At 44.5% G+C, this 24,243-nt stretch overlaps 1 protein-coding gene across 1 annotated transcript in view; it reads left to right on the forward strand.

Annotated features, from left to right (window-relative positions):
• The window catches only part of MYL3 (myosin light chain 3), a 36,408-nt gene that overhangs the window by 6,507 nt on the left and 5,658 nt on the right, over positions 1-24,243 (forward strand). Inside the window, exons 2-5 of the mRNA XM_026095877.2 lie at positions 15,071-15,098; positions 20,467-20,616; positions 21,803-21,976; positions 23,877-23,954. Of these exons, the coding sequence (XP_025951662.1) occupies positions 15,071-15,098; positions 20,467-20,616; positions 21,803-21,976; positions 23,877-23,954 (430 nt within the window). The remainder of the gene's footprint in view (positions 1-15,070; positions 15,099-20,466; positions 20,617-21,802; positions 21,977-23,876; positions 23,955-24,243) is intronic.

Consider the following 24,243-nt stretch of genomic DNA (forward strand, 5'->3'; position numbering starts at 1 on the left):
CATCAGTAAAGCACTGACAGAGCTGGACAGTCTCTGCATCCAAGCCAGTAAAACTGCGTGGTTTGTACTGTGGTGTATAGCTCTACCAGCCTGGATTTCTGCTAGTTTGGGGGCTTTGCATGGTATAGATATTCGCTGAATGTTAGTTGTTCTTCCCAAAGCCCTGCTAATACTGTAAAACAAATGATGGAGTTATTCCAAAATCCTGGCTACGGCTGCCCAGGGAGGAGAACAGGTCCTCAAGATCTTGGATCTGAACCATCTCTACCATGTTTGGAAGAAACCTCCACATCCTCCCCACTCCTGCTCCCCATGAAGCTGTGGGGGACCTGACTCCCCTTCCTAGCAATGATCCGATCTGGGGATTTCAGGCCATGGTGGGCAGTGATTGCTTGGGATGGGAGCTGGAAGGGAATCGTCCCACCAGTGCCGGGCCCTCCTGTAAGAATCCCACTCCAAATTTGTGTCCACCAAGGTCTGCCTCACCTCTGCCTCAAAGTGCTTTTCTTCTGTAAATGGCATTGTTTTCTCCAACCCTGCCTCGTTCCCTGTATGTGATGGGAGGGATGAAGACATGACCTTGCACGCGTGTGCATGGGGAGGGGAACCGCAGCCAGGACCATCAGCACCGTCCCTGTTTGCTCTCAGAAACCTCCCCAGCTATGAGGCTGTTGTCTGCAGTTACTTTTCAGAGAAGTCAGTGCCTGAGATGGGCTGTATTGCACATCAAATCCAGGCGATGGTCATGCTCCGAATACCCCACTAGCAGTTTGCTCCGGTGCTTCTGCATGGACCCCAGCCATAAGCATAATTAAAATGCCAAGCTGCCACAACACACTTCTAAAGGCAGCTCTGCTCTTTTATTCTCTCCTTTATTTATCGCAGTCCACGTCACTCCAGCAGTACAGCACATTCCTGGCCAAGCTGGCCATTGTGGGGCAGCTTTTAATAGCAGAGAAAGCACCTTTCCTTCTCCTTCTCCTCTCTCCAGAGCAGCTGGCCCAGGCTGATATGAATTTGGCAGCTCGCTTCCCAAAAATGAATCAGTGCCTGGAAGGGTAAAGGGTATTTCAGCTTTAGGAAACAACACGTGGCCTTGACCTGGTGAAGCTTTTCTCTGAGAGGGGATGCAGGATGCTGGCAGCCCCCAGGGCTGGGAGCATCGCCTGGGAGAGGCACGAGGTCCAGAGCTGTGCCTTGATGGGTTGGGAAAGACAGGGACGGGGAAACAAGAAAAAGAGGATTGGGTTGGATGAAAGAAGGGACTGCAAGACCGAAAAGCTGAGGGGGAAGGTTGTCTTCAGGCGAGAGACTCGGTTCGACTTCTGGTTTTCCTTCAGGCGGTCACGATTAAGTCAGCTGATATCTGTTTATGCCTCAGTTCCCCTCTTGGGAACCGGAGGATGGTAATAACAGTTCGTCTCTCCTGGCTCTTCAGACTGTAAACAGGGGCTGCTCCTCGCTGGCTGCCTCTCCGCTTCCTAGCAAAACGCTATCTCGAGTTGAAAGGTTGAAGAAATAGTAACACATTAGGCAAGCTCATATCAAAATACAGCAAAGGGTTTCTTTGCGGTATATGCTGCTCGTTCTTGGGACCGAAACCAAACAGCACTGGAAATCAGAGGAGCTTTCCAGATGAATTTTCTGGGCCAAAGAAAATCTGGCTCTTTGTATAGCTCTCGTGTTCTTAGAGCTGGGTGACATTTCTCATAAAAATGTTTTTTTGGGGGAGATTTGAAAAGTGCATTTGGCGACACCAGAGTGTTTTGCAAGTGCGCACAGATTTTGCTAAGGACTTTGTTTTGAAAAAAGTCTGAAAAGGATAAAAAAAACCTACCAGCTTCAGCTTTTTTGTGTAATTCCATATTTAGGGTTTATTTTTTTGATTCTTTCCTTCTTGCATAAAAAAGAACCAGAAATTTTTAGTGGTTGAAATTTTTTCAATTTGGGCAATTTTTTCCCCGCAAAATTTTAAAATTGTTCAATCCACCCCTAAAATACATAATAATAAGATTTTTTTTTCTTTTTATTTTCTTCTCAAACTCATTTTTTTCTGGGCAGTTTCCTCTCCCAAGTCTTCATTATTCAGCTGCAAAAAAAAAAAGCTCTCCTGCAGTGTCTGAAATACATGCGGCAGAGACACCCAATAACAAATTTAAAAACTGGCTGGAGGGGTTTAGAGATGAAAACATGTCAAGCTTTCTATGCTCTTTTCTATTGAAAATAACTCAGTCTGAGTTGCAGCTTTGCTGGTTCTTCAGGCCTGGACCCTGTTAAAGCAAAAATCTGGAGCTTTCTGAGCCTGTTGCTGGACAGCTGGAAGCTAGGAGTGTAGCAGGATTTTCTGAACATGGTTTTCCAGGGTCTGTCATGGACAGAAGACTCTCTATAGAGGAGAGGGAAGAGTCTTAAATGCCATTTCCTCTCAACTTTATTCCACCAATGCGGGGGGGGGGGGGAAGCTGCAGCCTGAGTAGACCTTGGCCAAGGGCAGCCCAGCTTTGCTGAGTTATTTGAAATCATCAGAAGTAAGTTTTTCTGCAAACCTGGCTTTCACCTCCCTCCATATTTCCTCTTGTACACCTGTATTTATCACATCTTTATCTGTCTCTCCTCACACTTATGGGGCACTTGTCTCTGTGCAGTATTTCCCGGCCAGAGAAGGCCACTTGCCTTGAGAATTTTGCAAACCAAGGACCTGGTTCCAGAGGATTTGCACTGTCCTCAGCAGGCTGATTTTGAAGCACTTATTCTCCTGATTGATTTCTTCTTCTCCGTCATTGTCTCAGACAAATCAGGACATAAGAGATTGCTTCTGCTTTGCCACAGAATGAACTCGGTAGGGTTTAGAAAAGGGGGGATGAGAGCATGACAAGCACACCCTGTTTGGGCAGCTTCTGGGGTTTTCAAGTGTGTCTGCTGCAGGTCCTGACCTAGAAAGCCCTTATGGCAATATACCCCACCACAACAGTTCATCTTCTGAGATTTCGGCCAGTGTGTTTGGCTGCTTCTCCCACATATGGTGTGAATGCTGGTCTCGCTAGGCTTTTTGGCGTGTCAACCACTGTGTGCAAGGTAGGTCTGCTTTGATTTATAGCTGGGAACTAAGCAACGTATCAATGTGCAGGTCTCCTGCTATGGGTGTGTGCACCAGAGGTGGAAAATAAGTGAAAGCCACCTGAACCCACAGCCTTATGGTCTTTCCAACTGACTGTGCTTCCCCATCTGGCCTTCTGCTCTCAGCTCCTTTTCCTCTCTCCAATCTGTCTCTTGATGGGCAGCAAGTTATTAAAAACACACTCTGGATATGGAGCAGCTCTGTAAGAAGATCTGCATTTCTCACATAGCTGCTAAACCTCAATCAATATGGTTTTAATCACCATTTGTGTAACGTGCAATAACTATTAAATTTAAATTAAACGCACAGCCTAGAGCATGCAGAAGGCCCTGGCCAAAGTGCTAACTTTCCTCATGTTGCTGGAAAGATGGACTGTAGAGACAGATTATTTATTTCTCTCATAAACCAGTTAAGATTTAACTTGGAAGAAGGAGAAAAAAGTCAAAAGTAGACAACTTTTGTGAAGATATTAGCATTTGGGCAGTGGTACCCTGGTGCCCCCATCCTTTTCGGGGGTGATGCTGGCCAAGGGCAGTGCATCTCTGGAGATGCTCATTGACCTTGCATTGCCTACAAAAGGCGCCCCAGGCAAATATCCTCAGATGTAGATGGCTGAAATTTAGACTCCCAAATAAAGGAGCCCTTCAACTTTCCTGTGTAAGCCCAATGCGGACCAATATTTTGGGTCCCCATGAATCCCTACCCTTCCTAAGGCTGCACTCTGATTTTACTCTACAGAGCTTTCGGCCATTAGACAACTATCGAGCTCCTCCACCTCCATCCTCTCTCCTCTCCCAGCCCAGAGACTCAGCTGTTTGCTTAGACTTTGTTGTAAGGTTTCCAAGTGCCAAAATGACTGGTTAAAGCTCAGATTTTATTAAAACCAGCAACAACAAAGCAATGTCAAAGTATATTTCCTAACAGTATTTTTATATATATATGTGTGTGTGTGTATATATATATATGTATAAAATTATTATATGCTAGCCAGTGTAAAGATGTAGAAAGGAATATGAGAAAGGAAATAGGAATAATATTAGTTGAGAGGCAATGCCAATATAATCCCCAGATTTTTTCCCCCCTCCTGAGCCAATTTCCTTCTTGAGTTTAATTTCAGGTCTCGTTGTATGTGCACATCTTATATGGCATCATTCCCTCCCTTCTCTCTCCTATCTGCAATCTGAATCCTAAAAAAGCAGACAGGGAGAAGAGACACTTGACTAAATTTAAACGGAAAGCATTATGCTACGTGCAGGGTATGCAGCCAGCTCACAGCCCGGCTCCCGTTGATGAGCTGGTTGCATCCCCGAATCCTGGCCAGAGCTAGGAGTAATCACCACTGGTATCAGGGCTCAAGAGAGTTTGGGATGCTTTTTTTTTCTGTAAATGCTAAGAATCAGTCCCTGATTCTTAGCAGGTGTCAATCAGCACAGCTGCCTTCAGCTGCATGATCAGTGTGTGTCCAGCAGCCCCCACACAGGCGAAACTGCCCTGATCTGCCCCGAGTGAGGATCTGACCCACTGGCTTCAAGGCACTCATGCCGATTCATCCCAGCAAATACCCTGGTTCCCAGTTTTTGAAAGGTCCGTGCTGACTTCTGCTAGCCGGGAGGTTGGGCACATTTCTCTACAGGCAACTGAACCAAAGTTTGCCCGGAGGAGATCTGAGCCTCTAGAGTTAAACAGATTAGCTCAGGTTTATGCTGGTCCTTTATGAATGATGACCTCTCACTTCTGGCTTCTCTGTCTGGCTTGGTGTGTATGTATGGTTGTGAATGTGTGGCTTGTGCTGACATATATTATGCCTACACACCTGCGTTTATATATAGTGTATGTGCTTGTATGTATACACATATAAATAAAAATAAAATGCATGTAGGTGCATGCATACATGTCTGGGTATCTGCATATGTTCATATAAGCGAATATGTACATATGCATAGACATATATGTGGGTGTGTCAACTTCTTCACCCATACCTGCCCACATGCAGCTCCTTCTCTTTATATAAGAACCTGGAGGGTGTATAAATACGCGTGGCCCTCCGGAGAGGTGCCTGAACAGCAAACCTGTGGACCTGTGCCCCCTCCCCAGCTCCTCTGCAGGCTCTGGGTGGCCAAACGCCGCAGCCAGCCCTGGCCAAGGGAAGGAGCATGAAATCCAGCCCTTGACCCAGCCGGAGCCAGCACAGCCTCCAGCCTGCAAAAGCTGGTCGGCTCCAGCACGCTTACGCAGACGGAGCCCAGAATAGTAGCGGTGACAATCCACCGACCGTGTTTTCTGGGAAGCGGCGGAACACCGTGGCCACCGGGCAGATGCGGCTCGGCAAGGCTGCGAGAAGGCTGCTCCGAGGGGCAACCTTGCAAAGACAAGCCGGTTTGCAACCTGCCTAGCCTTAACAAAACAGCACCGGGGAAGAGTGAAATGAAATAAGACTTACAGGGAACCCAGCTCAGCCTGAGAATAAATGCTGAATGCTTGCAAAAAAAAAAAAAAAAACAAAAACAAAAAAACAAAACAAAAAAAACACTTTTGCTAGCATTTAGCTTTTTTAGCATTTATGGTTAGTGCTGACTGATAGGTAACAGTTGCAGACTGGCAGGGGGTAAAAATGTTCTCTCTCTTTGATTTACTGGTTCGAAAAAACCAAACAAATGCAACCCCTCACCCCCTATAGAGATGAAATGTCATCGAATGTCATGTTGCTCAGTGACCACACTTCATAAACACTGTGAATTGCGCACAGTTTTGAGTCTGTCTCCAACTTTGTCATATATGGGAGATGATAGCCAGGAAATAGCTGGAATGAGTTTGAAAGGGCGCTTGGTGCTGAGGCTGCGGGACGTGCCCGAATCCTGGGCTTCTCACCTTCACTCCCAAGTGAAACTTGTTTTTTGGTGTCCCCTTGAAGGCTCCCTTGAAAACGCAGCCTGAGAAAACAGTCGTGGATCAGAGCACTTGTTAATGTCACGCAATTTTGGACCTTGACACCACTTTAAGTGGACCAAAGAAACAAAACTGAAACATCAGTTCCAGTTGTGTTCTTAGGAAACCTCAGATTTGGTGTCTTTTTACATAAATAAATAAACTTCATAGGGTGAATCAAGCAAAAGGCCCCTGAAGAGTGACGTGAATTGAGAGTAAAACTCCTGGTGGTGGCCAAGATAGGGAAATGGTTTTTTTTTGTTTTGTTTCCTTTTTTCTTTCTTCAATCAAATACCTGAAATTTTGATAAAAGGGCAGGATTTGAAGTTTCCATCTTCCTGACCAGCCTTCTAGCTTGGGCTGAGCTTTTCTCATCAGAGCTCCTGGGTGATTTGGGGGTGGGTAGGAGCCTTCAGGATGGCTGCGGTTACACAGTGAGATCAGAGCAGAGGTTTTCTCAGTTCACAGCGAATAATGTCTGACTTTGGAAAATAATTAAAAAATAAATAAAAGAGCCCCCACAGGAAGGTGCCAAGTGGATCCCAGTGGCAGATGAGTTTACGCTCATGGATTTGCTATGGGGAGCAGTCTGGCCCGTTTGAAACCGGGGCTGAGTTACAGCGTGATTATTTGGGGAGAGGCATGCACGCTCAGCCTGCCAGCTCTGCGAAACAAAAGCAGAGCTCTCCCGGCTGCCAGCGTGTTATCATGGTGGCTCTTCGGAAGAGGCAGCCTGATCCCTTTTTTTTTTCCAAGGCAGTTTCAGGGCGAATGCTGTGACATTTTAAATCGTGCAGCTGTGACTGGTGCTGCTACCAGGAGCTGCAAGTGCGTGAAGAAGGACTGAATCCCCCGGGGGGGCCAGCGGCTGGTGTCATCCCGTCCCTGGGAGTATTGCTCCACCGAGGTGCCAACTCCACATTTGGATGGTGATGGCTGCAGTACAGATGGCAGAAAAATAAAGCTTTGGCAGAGCCAAAGCTCTTGTGTGTGTGGGACCTCGTAAAGCACGAGCAAGAATTTCAGCTCCCACATCTAAAGCCACTCCAGTGGTTCTGGGAGATCTTGTGTTGCAGACACTTTTCTACTGCATCCTGCCTGAGACCTCTCAAGCTCATTTCACAGTGGCCAGCCAAGAGCCTCCCACGGTCCATTCACTACTAGCATGACCGACATGTCACTCAGCGACCTGGGGGAGTTACGCAACTGTGTCATTCGAGACCAAAAATCAGTTCAGCAAAGGGTGGTTGTTTTTAGGCTTGGTGGGGGAATTAAAATATTAGAAGAAATCAGCTTGAATTTTCAGGATGAGGTTTCAGTGACACAGAAAAGCCCACAAAAATTCTTTTTTGGCAACTCAGAATGGTTTTGTTCAGTCTGAAAAGAATTGTTTTGCTACACTCTGGAGTGATCTAATGTGGAGGGAGCGGGATTCTTTTAATCAATTTTACATGAAAAATACCACTTCAATATAAAAATGTTTGAATTAAAAAAACAGAAAAACCACCAGTATTTACAAGAGAAAGCATCTGATTTTAGAAAGCCAAAAGGAAAGGCTTTCGTGTCAATATAACAAGAGTAATAACAATAATAATAACTAATAATACTAGTGCCTCCATTTTTTTCTCACCAAAGTTGTTTACCAAGTTACAAAAGTGTTTCGCTTTTCCTTGTGCACTTTCCAGCATATCATACCCATCAAATTTATTGTCTGGTGACTATTTTTCCCTGCCCTATTTGAGATCTTCTGTCTTAGGACGGACTGACTCCAAGGGGCACAACTCTACTGCTGACTTAAGGATGGCAAAGAGTCTTCCTGTCCCTATGCATGTTGGATTGCAACCTGGGACCTTTTCCCTGGTTAGCACCTGGGTAGTAGGAGGTGTGAGACTCACAAGCCCCCAGGAAGGGTTGCAATGAAGTCCCCAAGCTGCACCCTTGGGGTTCTTCTTGTCCCCTTCACACCCCCAACCCAGGAGCTGACGATTGTCAATGTCAGGCAGACAGCACAGGCAATGTCTGACCTTCCCTATACGCTAGGCTCCCGTCCAGGATTTTACAGAGGGTATTTTTTTTAATTTTATGATTTCTTCAATGTCTGTGAACATCTGAACAAACATCTGCTTGTGAGGCTGTTGAAGGGGGTGGGCTGCAGAGACAGCGGGAAGCCCACTGTCAGTAAATGGTTGGAGAATCTGAAACCACGTTGCTACAGGGAGAACAGTCAGTCTACAAAGTGTTTTATATTTCTGGTGCCGGCCGTTGCCAGAAACCATCTCAGTTCTCCTGAGCGGCTGTGTCATTCTCTTGTTGAGACTGTGGAATTTCCCCTTGTGCTCTGGAAAAATATGGCAACACATTCCCCATCCAGGAAAGGGAGCTATCAATTTATGGCTGCAGCCCTGCCAGAATTGGGAAAGCACCACAGTTTAAAAGCATAGTGCTCCTTCAACCCCAGAAGATATTTACAAGAAAGAGAGAAGCAAGGGGATGCAAAGTCCTGCCGAGGGGACTGTCACCCAGCTCTCTGGCTCAGGCTGAGGGCACTGAGCATCGGTGTCAAACGTGAAGCTGCCCTGAAGACCATGCTGCTCTGAATCCACACCCTGAAGATTTATCAGGCTGTGTTTCACATCTAAGCAGGGGTTTAGAGCACTGCACTATGGCTGAGCAGATTTACTCTGAGATACTGAAGTTCAGGGTTGTGTTGCAACCGCTTCTTGGGCAAAAAGCGCTGTGGGTTCCTCAGATCCTTCTCTCCTCAGTCTGATTCTTCATAGTCCTTCACCCATCACCTTTATCACTGTGCACCTACCCCAGTTTTCCCACTCTCCAGCTTTGTGACCACCCGGAGGCATCCCATGGGGTGACTCTGAGACCCAAACCAGTTCTTTCTGAGCCCAGACCAGACACAAGTTCTCACACAAGGCTTTTGCATCCAGTCCTTGAGGGAGCAGGTGAATCAAAAGCCACTACATGGCAGATCTGGTCCAGCCTTATTCAAGGCTAAAGTAGGGACCTGCAGTCCATAAAGTCTTCTGAAGTTATAGTATAAGTAATGGTGTTGTACTGCTGTATTTTTTCAGGCCTTAGAAAGCCCAAATAGAAGAAAGACTCAAAGTGACCAGCTTCTGGCTCATATGAGTACAGACTGAAAAGAGTGTTTTTGTATTTCCCTATGTAGCAACATCATCTGCACGACCTTGACCAAGACTTTGCCTCAGTTTCCTCATCTTGAAATACAGCCTTATTTTTTGAATGAAAAGCTTCACTGGTTCAGCTGAAAATAATGATTCATTTCTATCTTAACTTCACTTTCACTATCGGTGTAGTTAAATATTGCAAAAAGGTCAACAGTTCAGTGCTCTGTTTGACCCTCTCAAGCAATATATTTTCTGCCACTCCAAAAAAACCCCTGTCATTTCAGGTCAACCTGAAGTAATTTTTTCTCCTGAAAACACTGGGGACCAACCAGAAAACTGAAAATAGAAAGTATCAGCAGAGTCTTATGTCTGGGTTTCTATCTCCACAATGTCAGTACATTTTAGCTGTTGCTCATGAAGCCTAATTGGTGCAACATGTAGTGTCATGGGTCACAGCCCATGTCCTAGCCAAGTGTCTGCATGCTGTACAGTGCCCTCCTACCACCAGATCATGAGCTGAACTAGAAATAACCAGAATGGCTTTAGGGCAATGCTGGGAATAAAATGTAGATGTTTCAGAAGGCAGAAGGCCTGGGAAGTCAGGACCGACTATCAGCCAGTAGTGAGATGATGGAGGTGAATAGGACTTGACTGTGTGCCCATGGGCAGTGGAGGAGTTTACTGGAATCACAGTTGTTTTGTGCAGAAAGCGATGGGAGATGGGATGTTGTGTATTAATAGGTTTAGAAAGGTCTTTGTGTGGGGTGAAAAAAGCTTGTGGAATACAAATGCAGTCTCAACACAGCAATACTGATCCTGATGGCCTTCTGGGCCTCTTTCCATCTGCTGCATTTCTGTTTCCTAAATCGGTCTCTGAAGAAAACCCTTTTCGTTCTCCAAAACTAGCCTTGCCATGGCTGAGTAAAAAATCTTGCTGTTTGTATTAGGATTCCACAGAGTATTATGAAAAAAGAATATTTTCTCTATTCTGGGGGGGGGGGGGGGGGGGGGCTCCTTGCCTGCATTGTCTAAATGCTTCCCCCCACATAACCTCCTGGTTGCTGGTTAGCAACAGTTTTATTAATAGGATGTCTTTCAGACTAAGTTATGATTGTGTTATCATGCACAGTGTTATGTGCTTGACTGAGATATTATGAGTTTGTAAAAAACAAAAATTCCCTGAGATAAGAAGCTGTGAATGACATAACAGCTCCAAGGGGTGCGTCTCTCCAGGTCTTTCCGGGATAAAACCAGTGTAATGCCATGGTTTAGGTAAGGGAACAGTAGCATTAGAGCCACAGCTGATGCCACTGGCTGGCCAGGTGATAATCCCCTGAAGCCAAGATTGCTAAAACAGCAGGGAAGCTGGCATAACACTTCCCATTTGCTATGGAAAGTATTTTACTCAGATGCCTAGTGTCTGCAAGGAGCATATAGCACAACCAGCACATCACGATGAGAGAAAAGAGGCAAGTCAGAGTCAAAGGCAGGTTTAGCAGTCAGCAGCTCTGTCTCTCATATGGGTCTGTAGCAAATACAGCCACCCTGAGCCTTAGTGCTCTGAATGTGTAACATTCACAAGAAGGCCCTTGCCTTAAAATCTCAGTGGCCAACAGAAAAAATGCCAGGGGAAACGGAACTCTTCTGAAGTGTCAGTATACTAAAAACAAATGAACAAACAAAACCCCAAGGAAAATCATCCTTGTTTTACTTCCAAGGAACTGGAGAATGCAAAACTGTATCTAGGAAAGGAAATTTAATACTGTAAGTTTTGCACCCTCCAGCTTCGGGCAATGGGGGCTGCTCTGTTGACTGAGGTCACTGAAGTGTGGATGCTACTGGTGTGCCAGGGACGTATGCCCAGGGGCAGGAGTGGGCCTGGGCTTTGGAGCTGCCTTTGGAGGCTTTTATTCCCTTGGATGCTGATTGCAAGAAGCAGAAGGCCTTTGGTATGGGACCACCTGTATGGCTATAATGTCTCTGCCCTCAGTGCCTGTGGTAGGCAGATGTGAGCCACCCCAGCTCCTCTGAAACAGTCTGCTGGTGCAATGCTTCTGGCACAGACCCCAGAGGCAGGGACCCCTTTGCCTACAGCTTGTCACAGTCTGGCCCCATTTCTATGGCCTGAACCCTTCTGCCGGGGGTCCCTAGGGTGGTTGCCCTGCTGTCCTCCTGGGCAGCTGCACCCTTGCTCTTGTCGCTCAGGGATGGCTTTGGTCTTATGCGCCCCATGCTTTTCTGAGGGAAAGGGGAAGGGAAACAAAACCCCAACTGTCTTCAGTCTAAATATAGTCTGGAGGCAGAGTTCGTTCCACCCTCCTTCAATGATGCCTTGTGGCCGGGTAAATGATGACTCTCCTTTCCCCGTAGCTCCATGGTGGTATGTGTGGAGAGGGGAGAAAATAGCAGCAGCTGCCACCCACACATCTGTGCTGCTTTCCTGAGAGGAAGCCGTGCCTGGGCGGTAGGTCTGGTCAAACCATCCGTCACCGCCTTGCCAGCTGTCATGCAGAGTCCTCCACTGCTGGGTGGTGTTTTTGTAGGGGCCGTGATTAGAGGTGAGGCATGCTCAGCCTTTTAGCTCAAGCCTCCCCTTTGATCTGGCCGTGGGAATTTGCAGTCACCCTATTTTGCTCTGGTGCAGTTTCTCCCGGCCTGCCATCTGCTCAGGCTTTCTGGGTGGGATTCATGAGATTGGAAAAGGATGTCTACATCTGCGCTAGTCACCCAAGCTCCTTTTATTGTCAGTGTAGAATTAGTTAATTGACCACTCAGTGAAGATGAGGCCATAATTCATCTCCTCAAGTACAGACATTAAGCAAGTTAAATTGTGCCCTAGAGGTGCCCACTCCCCTCTGCTGGTATAAAGGGAACATGGAGTGGCTGGCACATCTAGATGTCTGCATTTAAGCGTAGCTGAGATGAATCCTTCCCCGAGAACAATCCATCATAGTGATTTAAACACAAGTTGCCAGCAGCTCTGGTCTTATTTCACCCAGTCTGCCTATTGATGACTAAATAAACCCCATGTGCAATTAGCTTAAGTAAAGCCCTCAAAGCTTGATATAATTAGACACACTGGGCAGAAGGCTGTGTGCTGACAGTGCACCTGTAAAAATGTGTTCCTTGAAGGGAATTAATCTGAGGTATGTGGATTTGAGATAGGACCCAGTCTATATGATTATAAGCTTCATGACCAGGACATGTTTGGATCCCTCAGCATGTTAGAAAAGGGAAGATCATTACTATTCTTTCGGGGCTCCTTGCTTGCATTCTCTAAATGCTTCCATCCAAACAGCCTGTTGGCTGCCTGGTTGACAACTCTTTTACTGATTGGATATTTTTCAAAATAAATTATAACTGAGAATTGCAACAAAGTGGTTAACCCCTGAATGACCTAGTTCAGGTAAGGATTGAACAGGTCAGACACAAATACAGAGGCCTGGTTTTCAACTCTTGCAGAATTAGTGTTGAATCCTCTCTTCTGAGTCCACCAGATGTTTTCTGATTCCTCCTTCTCCTACACCAGAAGATGTCTAAAGTTACTGGGAAGCTTCTTTTTGGGATACAGATGCCTACAGGCAGCCTAGCAAGATACCTTGTATGCTCAGAAACACTATGGTAGGGAGAGAGAGGCAGGGGACTGGCAGGAAGCATGTGCAGATGAATGTTTGGTCTGATGGGTTAGGGGAACTTCAGTGCTTAAATAAAGTACCTAGATGAATAAACGGGTCTTTTGGCATTTTCTGCCAAGGCAGCCTAAGGCAGGAAACCCCTCCGCACCAAAGAAATTGTCTTCAAGATTGGCCAGCACTGGTTATTTCAGAAGTTGATGCAGGATACCCTGCAAGTGGGGATTTGTGAATCACCTTCCCTCTGGGACATTCTCAGTCACCAATAATGACAGATAATTAGAGTTGCCTGGAAGGAGTTTCCTATCAGATCGGGCAATGTAAATTCAATGACATTGTATCAAGCATAATAGAGGCCAATGAAAAGAGCATTGGATGAGTCCTTTAATTTTCTGCTGGTGAGTGATCTTCTCTTCCCATGACTTAATTGTCCTATCTTAAGAAGTGGAAATGCTAATAGTAATGATTACTATTGCTCTAAAAATGTTCTAAAACGTGCACAATCAACATTGGGTTAGAACATGGTATTTTCCTGAGGGGTAAGTGGCAGAGATATTCCTTCTTCAAGGAATATCTACACTGAGAAGAGAAAGATACTGGAGTGAATTTGCAGGATACTTACTATGCAGCCATGTGCTCTGATCAACAAGATACACTGCTAATATCTGCCAGGAGCTGGTTTGCAATGAAACATCTAAAAGCATAGGTATAGTGAATTTTGGTCTGTCTTTATCTGCTGCATAGGTATGTGTCCTATGAATGCTAGAGCTCCTGGTGCTGCTCAGGGTATTTTGAGGCAGAAAGCCACTGGGAGCTGTCCACCAAGGTCTGGGAGGAAGAAAGGACCTGGAACTGTAATATCCTCACACCTCACAGCTGTCCTGGCTGCAGAGTTGAAGGAGTTGGCTACAGGGGATCTAGACTGCTTTTGGGGTTAGATAACAGCTCAGTTATTTAATAGTGTGAGGATTCTGACTAGATGTTGAAGGGCTGTGTCATACCATATTTCACCTTGAAATGAAGAAGGGGAGAGTTTGCCTTTGTGGTTCTCACAATGCCTTTGCTCCACTGTAAGCCTTTGGGTGCTTTACTACCAACGAGCAAAATATTATATTAGGGAAGTGATGAGAGATAGTCAGCTTCATAAGGAAATTTGACCCAAAATATATGGGGCTGTGCATATGTTGGGGGGAAGAGGGTTGTGTGTGTCCTTAGCAGAATACTTCCAAGGGTGCGTGCTTGTGTATTGCTCAGTCTGTACCTATTGTAGCTTGCACGTGTGTATTTGCATGTTTGTGCATACCAAGATATGTTTTCTCTTTATTAATGCATTCACTTTAATGGGGATCTGCAAATCTTCCTGCACTGCAGGAAAGTCCCCAGCAGTAGAGACATCTACATTGTTGGTATTCTCTGAGTAACAGGTGTGGCTGACTCCCTTATTAAGGGCAAAAAAGGTGATATCTATTGGTGTGAGTGTAGCAAAAGATGGATCTTAGGTCACCAATCTCCTTGTTGGGAAGGGTACAGGTCCCCTTGGGAAGGGTACTGTAACATGGCAAGAATGCCCCAAAACACTCTCCTAAACCTCGATCAGGGACTTCTTGAGCTAAATATTTAGTATATTTAGTAAACCTCAATGGGATTCCCTTGCAAGAAGCTGTTCCATCTCCCTTTACACACGTGTAGACTGAGAGCATCCACAGTATCCTGTGACAGGGAGTTCCACAATTCAGCTGTAAGAGCGAAGAACCACATCCCTTGCTTTGCTTAGAGCCTGAGTCCTGCTGCCTTTGCTTGATACCTCCTAGTTCTCGTGCTGGAAAAGACTGTGGAAAGTAGATCACAGTCTGTCTTCAGATTAACCCCTTTCAGCTAAGCAACCTAGGATTTACCATGGTGCTGCCATAATCATGTCACGGAGGGGCATCAGAGGCATAGGGTGAACTTGGGATAAGGGAAAGAGAATACAGCAGAGACATAGGGGCAGGAGAAGGATGGGCAAAGGACATCTGCAGCCTTGTGATGGGGGCAGAGGTCCTAAAGGTGGGGCTAGTTGAAAAAGGAAGGTGGAGGAGGAAAGAAGAGGCATCTACAGGCTCCATAAAATAATTTTCTTGGGTTTATGAGCCACTGTAGTCTCTTCCATGGACATCACGAGCACCCAGAATCATAACACAGAGACTAACCTAGAACTTTTCTTTTTTTCAGTTTTCTGTTTTTATCTGCCAGTTATTTTTTCTCTTTTCTAGGTTGAATTCACCCCTGATCAGATTGAAGGTGAGAAAGATCTATTTCTCTTCCCTGCACAGTAAACACCATCATGGGGAGGTGCTGGCAAGTGTTGGAGTGGACACTGATGTGATACTTAGTACTCTTTTGAGGACATTGTACTTTAATTCATAGTCTTGCTATGCTGCCCACTTTTATGAATGTCCCTAACATCTCTGGATCCCTTCTGAGATCTTAAATCAGTGAAGAACCATACATATTCAGAGAGCTTCTGTCCTTGCCCTTATTACCTAACTAGGGAAGGAAAACAGAGGAAGAAGTGATATTACAAAGCATTCGTAAAAGGCCAGTCAGGGCCTGGGATATGAGCATGATCACCCATCTTTCTATGTTAGCAACAGCTGATAATATATATCTCATGGGTCCTAAGCAAGAAGTAGGACCTGGTAGTCTTTGCTACAGCGGGAGGAGTCTTTGCTTTACCCACATGGACAGATATAAAGTCCAAAATTTCAGGTCACAGCAAAGAAGGTAGTTGGACAGAAGGTGGTGGAATATAGATCTCTTCCTCAAATCATCCCCAAACCAGGTTGGAATGGTGGTGCTTGATGCAGATAGTCCCTGAGCTCTCTCAGCTCTGTCCTGACCTTGCAAATAATCTTCTGGAGGATGAGGAGGACTTTCATTTACTCTGATTAAACCAGGATCAGTCACTCTCCTGCCTCATCCCTGCTTCAAACACTGTTGAGTTGGTCAAGGAAAAAGTCATGCAGCGTAGAGACTAAACCCATGTAGAGTGTATTTATTTCATTACAGGCAACACCAGGTCCATTCTGACAATGAGAGAGAAATAAAAAACAGAAAAAACCCTCAGTACAAACATATATTCTTTCTTTAAAAAAGCTTATCAACAAAATACAAACCCCTTTACCAGAAAGTCTCCCAGCCCTGTCTTTGAGAATTTTTTCCCTATATTCAATTGGAATTTAATTTACTGCAGTTTTGTGACAGCTCTCCAGGAACCAGCAAATACTGACAGTAATGATGTTTCTTTTTTTCATTTCAAACAAAACCATCAGCTTCAGTTTCTAAATGCTTTGTCCCAGCCCAAGAAACTGATACTGAAACCTCATGCATGTTGTCCTGGGAACACTACCCACAGCAGCTGTCCCCTTTTTCCTCAATTGGCAGGCTGCTTTTTACTTTAAGGATAATTGATAGATGGTGTTGAACCTCTGGCATAATTTGCTTTGGTCTTTAAAAGCTTGGCAGAGCTTGGCAGAGCCTATCAGAGTTGGTATCAGAAAATGGGTTAAGCAGAACAGATGAAAAAAATCAGACTGCCCTACCTGGTGACTGGTACAAGACCTACTGCAAGGCTTTAGTTTCTGTCTTCTAACAATAGGTCAAAAGGCAACTCATGGTTTAAGACAACTGCTTATATCTGGGAATCCACTCCTTGCCAGTCCCAAAGCCATGGGAGAACCATAGGAAAGGCCTAATTTTGAGCCACAAACCTTTGAACCGTTCCTTTGAACAGAGCATCTGGATCTGCTAACACCTAATACCTGGGGGATTAGCTAGGGCCCATCTAGTTTCTATGTCTTGTTTCTCTCCCTCCCAACCCAAGCTAGCTCTAGGGGGATGTCAGAGAATGGAAAAGAGAAGGCCTGTTCAGAGCATGGTGGGTGCTTACCTGGCCATCAGCCAGGCATGGCTAGGAATTGGCCAATTCAGACCAACCCCAGGGCTGCCCTATAGAGCAGCAAAGCTAGAGACAGTGTTGACCATCTCTAGCAGCAGCAAGTTGCATCTTCCTACTTTACACCAGCCTTCTTCTGGTCTAGCTGTACTCGCTTCATACTAGGAGCAGAGCTGGTAATCCTGGACTTGTGAAACAGAATCTCCCTGGTATATCAAAGAAAAAGCCATGGGGCAGGAAACAGATAACATCATGCATGTTAGAAATACTGTGAGACCGCCATGTTAGCTACAGCAGGATAACAGAAAGTTATGCTGTGAGCCAGCATTGTGGCAAGACACTAAACTGATGCAAGGTTCATCCCATGGCTGGTTCATCAGTTCTACCATGATTTGGAAGGAGTGCCTAGTGGGGACTGAACAGAAAAGCAGTGCCCTTCTTTCAGTTCCTTGACATCTTTCCTTGGCTCCTCTGGTCCTTTTGTGCGCTCTTCTTCTTCACCTGATCTTTAGAAGGCTCTCAGGTTCTTAGATGAGTGTATAGATAGATAGATAGACAGACAGACAGATAGTAGATAGATAAATACTCTTAGGTAAAGCTTAGACAGACCAGGAGTATAATTATGCCTACTTCATGATCCATGGTTGTCCCTGGGATTGTCACTGGCACAGGCTGTCCTCTATACTCGTGTGCCTAGGTCAAAACCTTGGCAGTTCAATGTTACCAGTATAAAAATCTGGATGATCAGTGGTCCAGTGCTTGAGACTATTTTAATTTGCATTAAAAATATTGGTTAGAGACCTAGCACCACTTGCCATAATTTAGACCTGCTTTACTGGCCAATGGCATGACATGAAAGTTGGGACTCACAAGAGCTCTGGATTAATATGTCTTTTAGATTTTTCTCCTTCCCAATCTGTCCTCTCTCTCACAAACTTCCAAGATTGTCAGCTCTCACTTGCTTGTGGGTTTCAACTGAACCTGTCGTTTTCTGGGTTCTTTTTCAGATCTGTGTTGTACTGTTAGGCTCATCAAACTCTCTATTTCAGAAAGTCATAATGAGGTCGAGGTCACCTGCCATGCCTTTTGCATGCAGAAGAAAAATAAAACCGACCTCTAATGTATAATAATCACCTCCCTCTCTTTCTCCCTCTCACCACTGACCAGAAGGGGACCTAGCTGTCTCACTGAGACTATATGCTTCCCTGTTAGTGGGCTGAAATTAGGTCAATATTAACTCCATCCTATGTGTTAGATATCCCTCGCTAAGGAAAAGACTTTGCTGTGCCAGACTCACTTCCCTGCCTGGAGGCAGTGTAATGCCAGCCCCCAAAATGTTAATCACAGAGGAGGAAGAATGGTCTGGGGGTGAAGCCATGTGTTACACACCCATCTTTTCATGTTCTCCTGCCTTGACCACAAGTGAAATTCTTTGGTGGTAGCAATGTGTATTTATGAAACTGGATTTCTGGCCCTTCTCTCTCCACCTCCATGGCTGAAAAGAGGAGAAGAATATGAGCTGTTCAAGATGGGAAGATAGGTAGCAATTAGTCCTATGAAAATATACACTGCTCCTGCCAGTGGTTTAATGGCTAACAGGAGGACAAAGGAGACCATAGCCACGTTGGTTTCATTGCTTTGGCGGAAACTTGCATTAAACTATCAAATGCAAAAAGAAAGAAAGAAAAAAGGAATCAAAACCAGACCGCTTCTGCATATTGACAAAATGGAACTTCCAAACCCACAGGCCAGTGCTCTGGTGAGAGATGGTTACATCTAAATTTGAAACGAGGGGAAAAAAAAAAGAGAGAGAGGAAAATGTAAGCTGGTAGTGTCTATGACGAACTGCGAGCCTTTAGGAGATGGCGTGAAGGGTGTTCAGGCAACCGGTCTCAGGGAGTATGTAGGTGGCAGGTGACAGTGTAGCTCGGGGAGGTAGGTGGATTTCCCCTCCACCTGAGATGCTGAGACCCCTAGAAAAGGAGCGGATCAGAGGACAGCTTGGTGTGGGGCTCTTGCCCACTCCTCCCGTCTGCAAGAAGCCCATGGAAATCCACTATTGCCCTCTGCTGGAGATGGTACGTGGGCTCCGGCTGGTCACGGAGGGGGCAAGGAGAGAGAGACAGGCAGGGAGAGAAAGCAAGAGAGACTGGAAAAGAGACAATGCAGAGACGAAAACAAGGAAAGTGTTAATTAGCCCATAATGAGAAAGTGAATTGAAAATGTTGGATGAGGAAGGAAATGAGTAAGGTATAAGCAGAACGATCAAGATGAAAAGGGAGAGTGGAAGGAGGAGAGGCAAAGAGAGCAATGCTGGAAGAAGGAAGGAGAGAGGGAAATAAGCCAGGGAGAAGAAAGAAAAAAAAGAGGGAATGGGAATAAAGGGGAGGAGAAGGTATTGAGAAGGAAAAGGTGGAGAAAATCTGGACTGCAGAATGAATGGCTGAATGAATGAATAAATCAGGATCTAGGGAAGGAAGATAGCCTTGCTATGTCTGGAGGGTGGGAGAGAATCATATATAGCAGAAGAGTAACAGCAGGACAAGGGGTTGATTCAGGGATTCACAGCTTTAAAGCCAAAGGGATATCTGTGATCAGTTCCAGACCATGCCTCACACAACGTGTTCAGTAAAGGATAACTGCCTTTACCGTTATTTGCACCCTGACATACTCCTCTGTGTCTGTGTTGTGTCTGCAACCCAGCATGGAGAGTGAGCCCTTGTAACCAGATTTCTGCGCTGACCCCATTAAGTGGTGGTAGAAGTAAAGCATAGGAATGAGGGACCCTCTCCCTTGGGAATGCTCTTGTCAAAATATTGTTACTAGTACTTGTAGGGGACTCACCCTCATCTCTCTGGTGAAGATAAAACATGAGGGTATGTTCACAAGGATGTGGTAGAGAGGAGCTGCCTGTCTTGCAAGGAGAAGAACTCTGCTTGGGAGCACAAGGGAAATGAGGCAGATGTAAAACTGTTTGAGGGAATGGTTGCATATCCACACATGAGATCTGGTTGGCATTAGTAGCTGTTGGCATACCAAACCTGACTTCTCCAGATGCAATCTGATCTGGTGTTAGCAAAAAAAAAAAAAAAAAAAAAAAAAAAAGAAAGAAAAAGAAAGTTAGAGGATCCTTCCAGATCTCCTTGAAACTGTTAATTATGAGGATTGTTTAACTAAAAGGCTTTCTACACACCTTCACCCTCCCCCACCAATAGACTGTTATGTGATCATTTCAGCAGGTGATCATGGCTTATCTCGTTACCTGCTAACGGAAATGTTCCTTTATCTCAGTGGATTGTGTCAGTGCTCTCTAAATGTTAAACGATCAATACGATATCCAGTTAGCTAATGAGCAGAACTGCTATTGAATTCTATGCCATCATGAGTGCTCTTGCTGAGCTGGAAAGCTCTCAAGGCCAACCATTTGGATGAGGTTTTCTGTATGTCCTGACGCTAGCTGAGCCGGAAATACCACAAGAAGAGCATTTGACCTCTCTGATTCCACTCCCTGATGGAACCGGAAAATGCAGGGGAAGAGGAATACAAACATTGCAGATAACAACAACAAAAAAGCTCATCAAACTTGTTCCCAAACTGCAAAATAAAAAGGTCAGGCTGAGTTAATTAGAGGGAAGGTCTTAGCTTGCTTTGACTTTATCTGAGGAAGTATGGTATACATTTCTTTCTTTTCTTTTTTCTCTTTTTCTCTTCCAGAATTTAAGGAAGCATTCTCACTCTTTGACCGAACTCCAAAATCTGAGATGAAAATCACATACGCACAATGTGGCGATGTCTTGAGAGCTTTGGGGCAGAATCCAACCCAAGCTGAGGTCATGAAGGTGCTTGGCAGACCCAAACCAGAAGGTTGGTGACCTCCTCTGTGTTTGTTTTGAAAAACAGCACTCCAAGAATTAATGGTCAAGCCAAGCAGCTAAGGTGTCTGTTTTCTGATGGAAACATTTACTGTGAAGCAACTGAGGATATGGAACAGCCCCCTGCAAATTTCCAGGAGAACTGTAACTGAGGGAAAAGCTCATCTTAAGTCAGTATAATGGACTCAAATTTAGGAGACTGTATTCATTTAATGGCCCTGTGTTTCAGTGCATTTTACAGTGACAGTTTCTTACCTTTTAAAATTGTTTTGATGACAGGCATTCACTTGTGTTTAATAAACACTCAGATTTTTTTGAAGACATCCACAGAAACAGAGGGATAGACTGAACCTGAGTACACAGCTTGCTCAACAAAAATACATATCAGAGGGTCTGTAATGATTGCAGTGCGGTCTCCCTTAAAAGTTCACCATACTCAGAATATCTGTTCAGAATAAAGGAAAGCTCTTCTAGATGATATCTACATTCAGGCATTTCCTAGATGACTTCTCTTGCCCTTATTTCCATTTAGGCTAATGGGAACTGAGAACTAGGCCCTCATTCGACAACTGTGGTGTCTCAGGATATGGTAATGACACAGTGGCAGATGGGATAAGTAGCCAAGAAGGAGCTATCATGCCCTAGGATCCTGCTTTTGAAAAGTAGAAAGTTAGGGAAATGGGATACACAGCACCAGCCCTGCCAGGGCAAGGATGTTCCCCTAATCACTCTGAAGTTCCTCTCCCAGTTTGTTCTTTAACATCCCTGCATTATAGGGCTGCAAATAAAAGCTGATTTTGTATCAACAGTGAGCTCCTCTTATTCTCTGTCTTCTGTTTCATTTCATCTTTTTACATTGCATCAAACTGCCTTGGGACTCTGACAGTATTTGATTTCCTTGACGTTTGTGTGTGTCAGACACAAGACAGGTACAGGTACAGATCAATCTATTTAAAAACATACTTTTCTCTCTTTCTCAGAGCTCTTGTTCCCTCTTTGGCTGTCTGTTCCTCTGTCTGTACTTACGATATTCCTATGCTCTGCTCTTTCCCTTTAGCCGGAAATTTTTGCCAAGGTTCTCCTAACCCTCACCACCAATCCACTGTGGATGTCCAATGGTTAGTTCTCACCTCTCCCAGAATTCACCAGAACTTTTGTTTCAATCTCTGTCTTTGCAGAAATGAACTCCAAGATGCTTGACTTTGAGACCTTCCTGCCCATGCTCCAGCATATTTCCAAGGTGAAAGACACAGGCACCTACGAGGACTTTGTGGAGGGTTTGCGCGTGTTTGACAAGGAGGGAAATGGAACTGTGATGGGGGCTGAGCTCCGCCACGTCTTGGCTACACTGGGTAAGGGGAACCTTTCTTCGTGTGAGGTCATTGATGAAGTCTTTCCCATACAGTCTGTAGGATGCAGGTTTATGTAAAGCACCTTTATGGAAAAAATGACTGGGCAAGATTTCAGTCATAGTGTTGTTCTTCGTAATCAGGACAGAAAGAGTTCTTTAATAATGACACTAAAGATCACTGATCTATAGCTCAGACAGTGCTTGTCATTTCTTCCTTCCCCCCTTTTTTTCCTTCCTTTCTTCTGTCCTTGGTCTAGTGTTTCTTTTCTCCAGTAAATATTACATTTCTATGACCATAATATTATCCAAACAGTGGAAAATCCATCTATCTCTTCAGTGTTTGCTTTCAATTTTTCTGAATCTTCAAGCAAAGCTTTAAGATGAAGCACTTCTCTAGTACTCATTTGTTTAACAGAAGTGTCTCTGAAGTGGATAAACTCTATTTTTAAAGGAGGAATCAATATTTTTCCCTCCTCTCAAATTCTGACTTGAGAAGCTCAGTGTTTCACAGAGAGTGATGACAACAGCATGAATGTTGGACAAAAATTTTGGCTGTAACTTAATGACAGGTCTCCAATTTGGATCATAAGGCACCGACATCTTGTCATCCGAATCCAGTAAGCATTTCTCAGGATCAGCCTTTTCTACTAGTGCTTGGTCTACTGTTATAAAAAGTGAGATTTGATTTAGGCCAAAGGGTGCCAGTGATGGGTTTTGACCTGGGATATTGTTTCAAAAATCCAAACCTTTTATGCCCAGGGGTTTCAGTTCTGTGACACATCCATCTCTATTAATGACACATGAAAAATAAGGAAAACAATGCTAACTGCCTATTTTCACTGACGCCATTGGATCAGCCTGGGCACCAAATTCAGTGATGACACACACACACACGAAGTCAGGATTGATGGATCATCTAACCTTATCTTGGACAGAGAAACCACACTGGTCAGTTTTGAGAGTTTCACTGTACTACAGAAAAACACTGTTGTATATGCCGTTTTGTTTCCAGTAACCCAGACCAATGCGTCAATGTCTGATTTTCAAGCAGTCATAAGAAGTACTTAAATCCAAAGAGTTAGCACTGCTATTTAGATTGGTATTCCTAAATACTGGCCAGATCCTAGGCACAGCCAAATATTCTGTAAATTGGCATACTTTTCTGTTCACTTTTCAAAAATTCAGTGGAATTGTCACAGGTTCACATCAGCTGAGGACTTGCCCCTGTGTATGAGAAGTCAGTGATGAAAAAGTGGAAAAACATCAGTAGCAGGGCACACCTGATACTTTTTTTTTAATGACTTAATTGACATCACCTTAAAATTTCTCCCACTCATTTCTGGAAGGAGATAAATCCCATTAATACCAGTGCATAGAATAGGGGGCTGGGTTGGGTTGATCTTTTTGCCTTACAGACCAAGAAGTACCTAATATGTAGATAATTCAATTAAATGCAGTGGATCACATGGTAAGCAGAGATCCTAAGTTTGATCTTAAAATTTTTCTGAACCTGAAACTCAGAGGCAAACTACAGGCTGACTTTACAGAGAGTTTGTTTAGTGAGGACTTGGTCAAAAGTGACTAAAGCCTTCAATATTTGGCACTTAGAGTAAGCTTATTCTTAGAAGAATGACTATGTGAAAATAATATCATGTGGGTTTCCTTATTTATTCTCTCTTCATGGTTTTCGGGTCAAATGTTCTCAGTCTGCAAGTTCAAAAGTCACTTTCTTAGCAGTCAGCACCACAAATTGAGCTGAAGAGCAAATCTTTGTTTGTCTTCTCTTCTCTCTCATTCTCTTTGGTATTCTTTGATTCTTTGAAGAATGCTTCATAAATTCTTTAAAAAAAGGGAGAGTTTAGGTACTAAGGTACTGAACAGACATTTTGCTTTCCATGCAGGTGAGAGGCTGACTGAAGAAGAAGTTGATAAGCTGATGGCTGGTCAGGAAGATGCCAATGGTTGTATCAACTATGAAGGTAAGTATGAGCAGTCTGGTCTGTACAGTGACTACGTGCTTGAAGACTTCGTTCCAGTTATTCTGTGAAAGCTTAAGTCAAGAAAAATCTTACTCCCAAAGATCAGAATATGAACTTTTTGCAGATTTTAGAGCAATTCAGATTCTGTAATCCAACTGCGACTCCTTATCCGCAGAAAGGTTACTTGTGGTTACTTTCCACAGCTGATAATGGCCATGGGCCTTTCAAAGACGCTGGTCTGGTCATTCTTATCTTGCTCTCTATATTTATTTTTATTTTTGCTTTATTT

This window comes from Dromaius novaehollandiae, chromosome 2 (genome assembly GCF_036370855.1).
Source record: "Dromaius novaehollandiae isolate bDroNov1 chromosome 2, bDroNov1.hap1, whole genome shotgun sequence".
Taxonomy (NCBI): Eukaryota; Metazoa; Chordata; class Aves; order Casuariiformes; family Dromaiidae; genus Dromaius; species Dromaius novaehollandiae.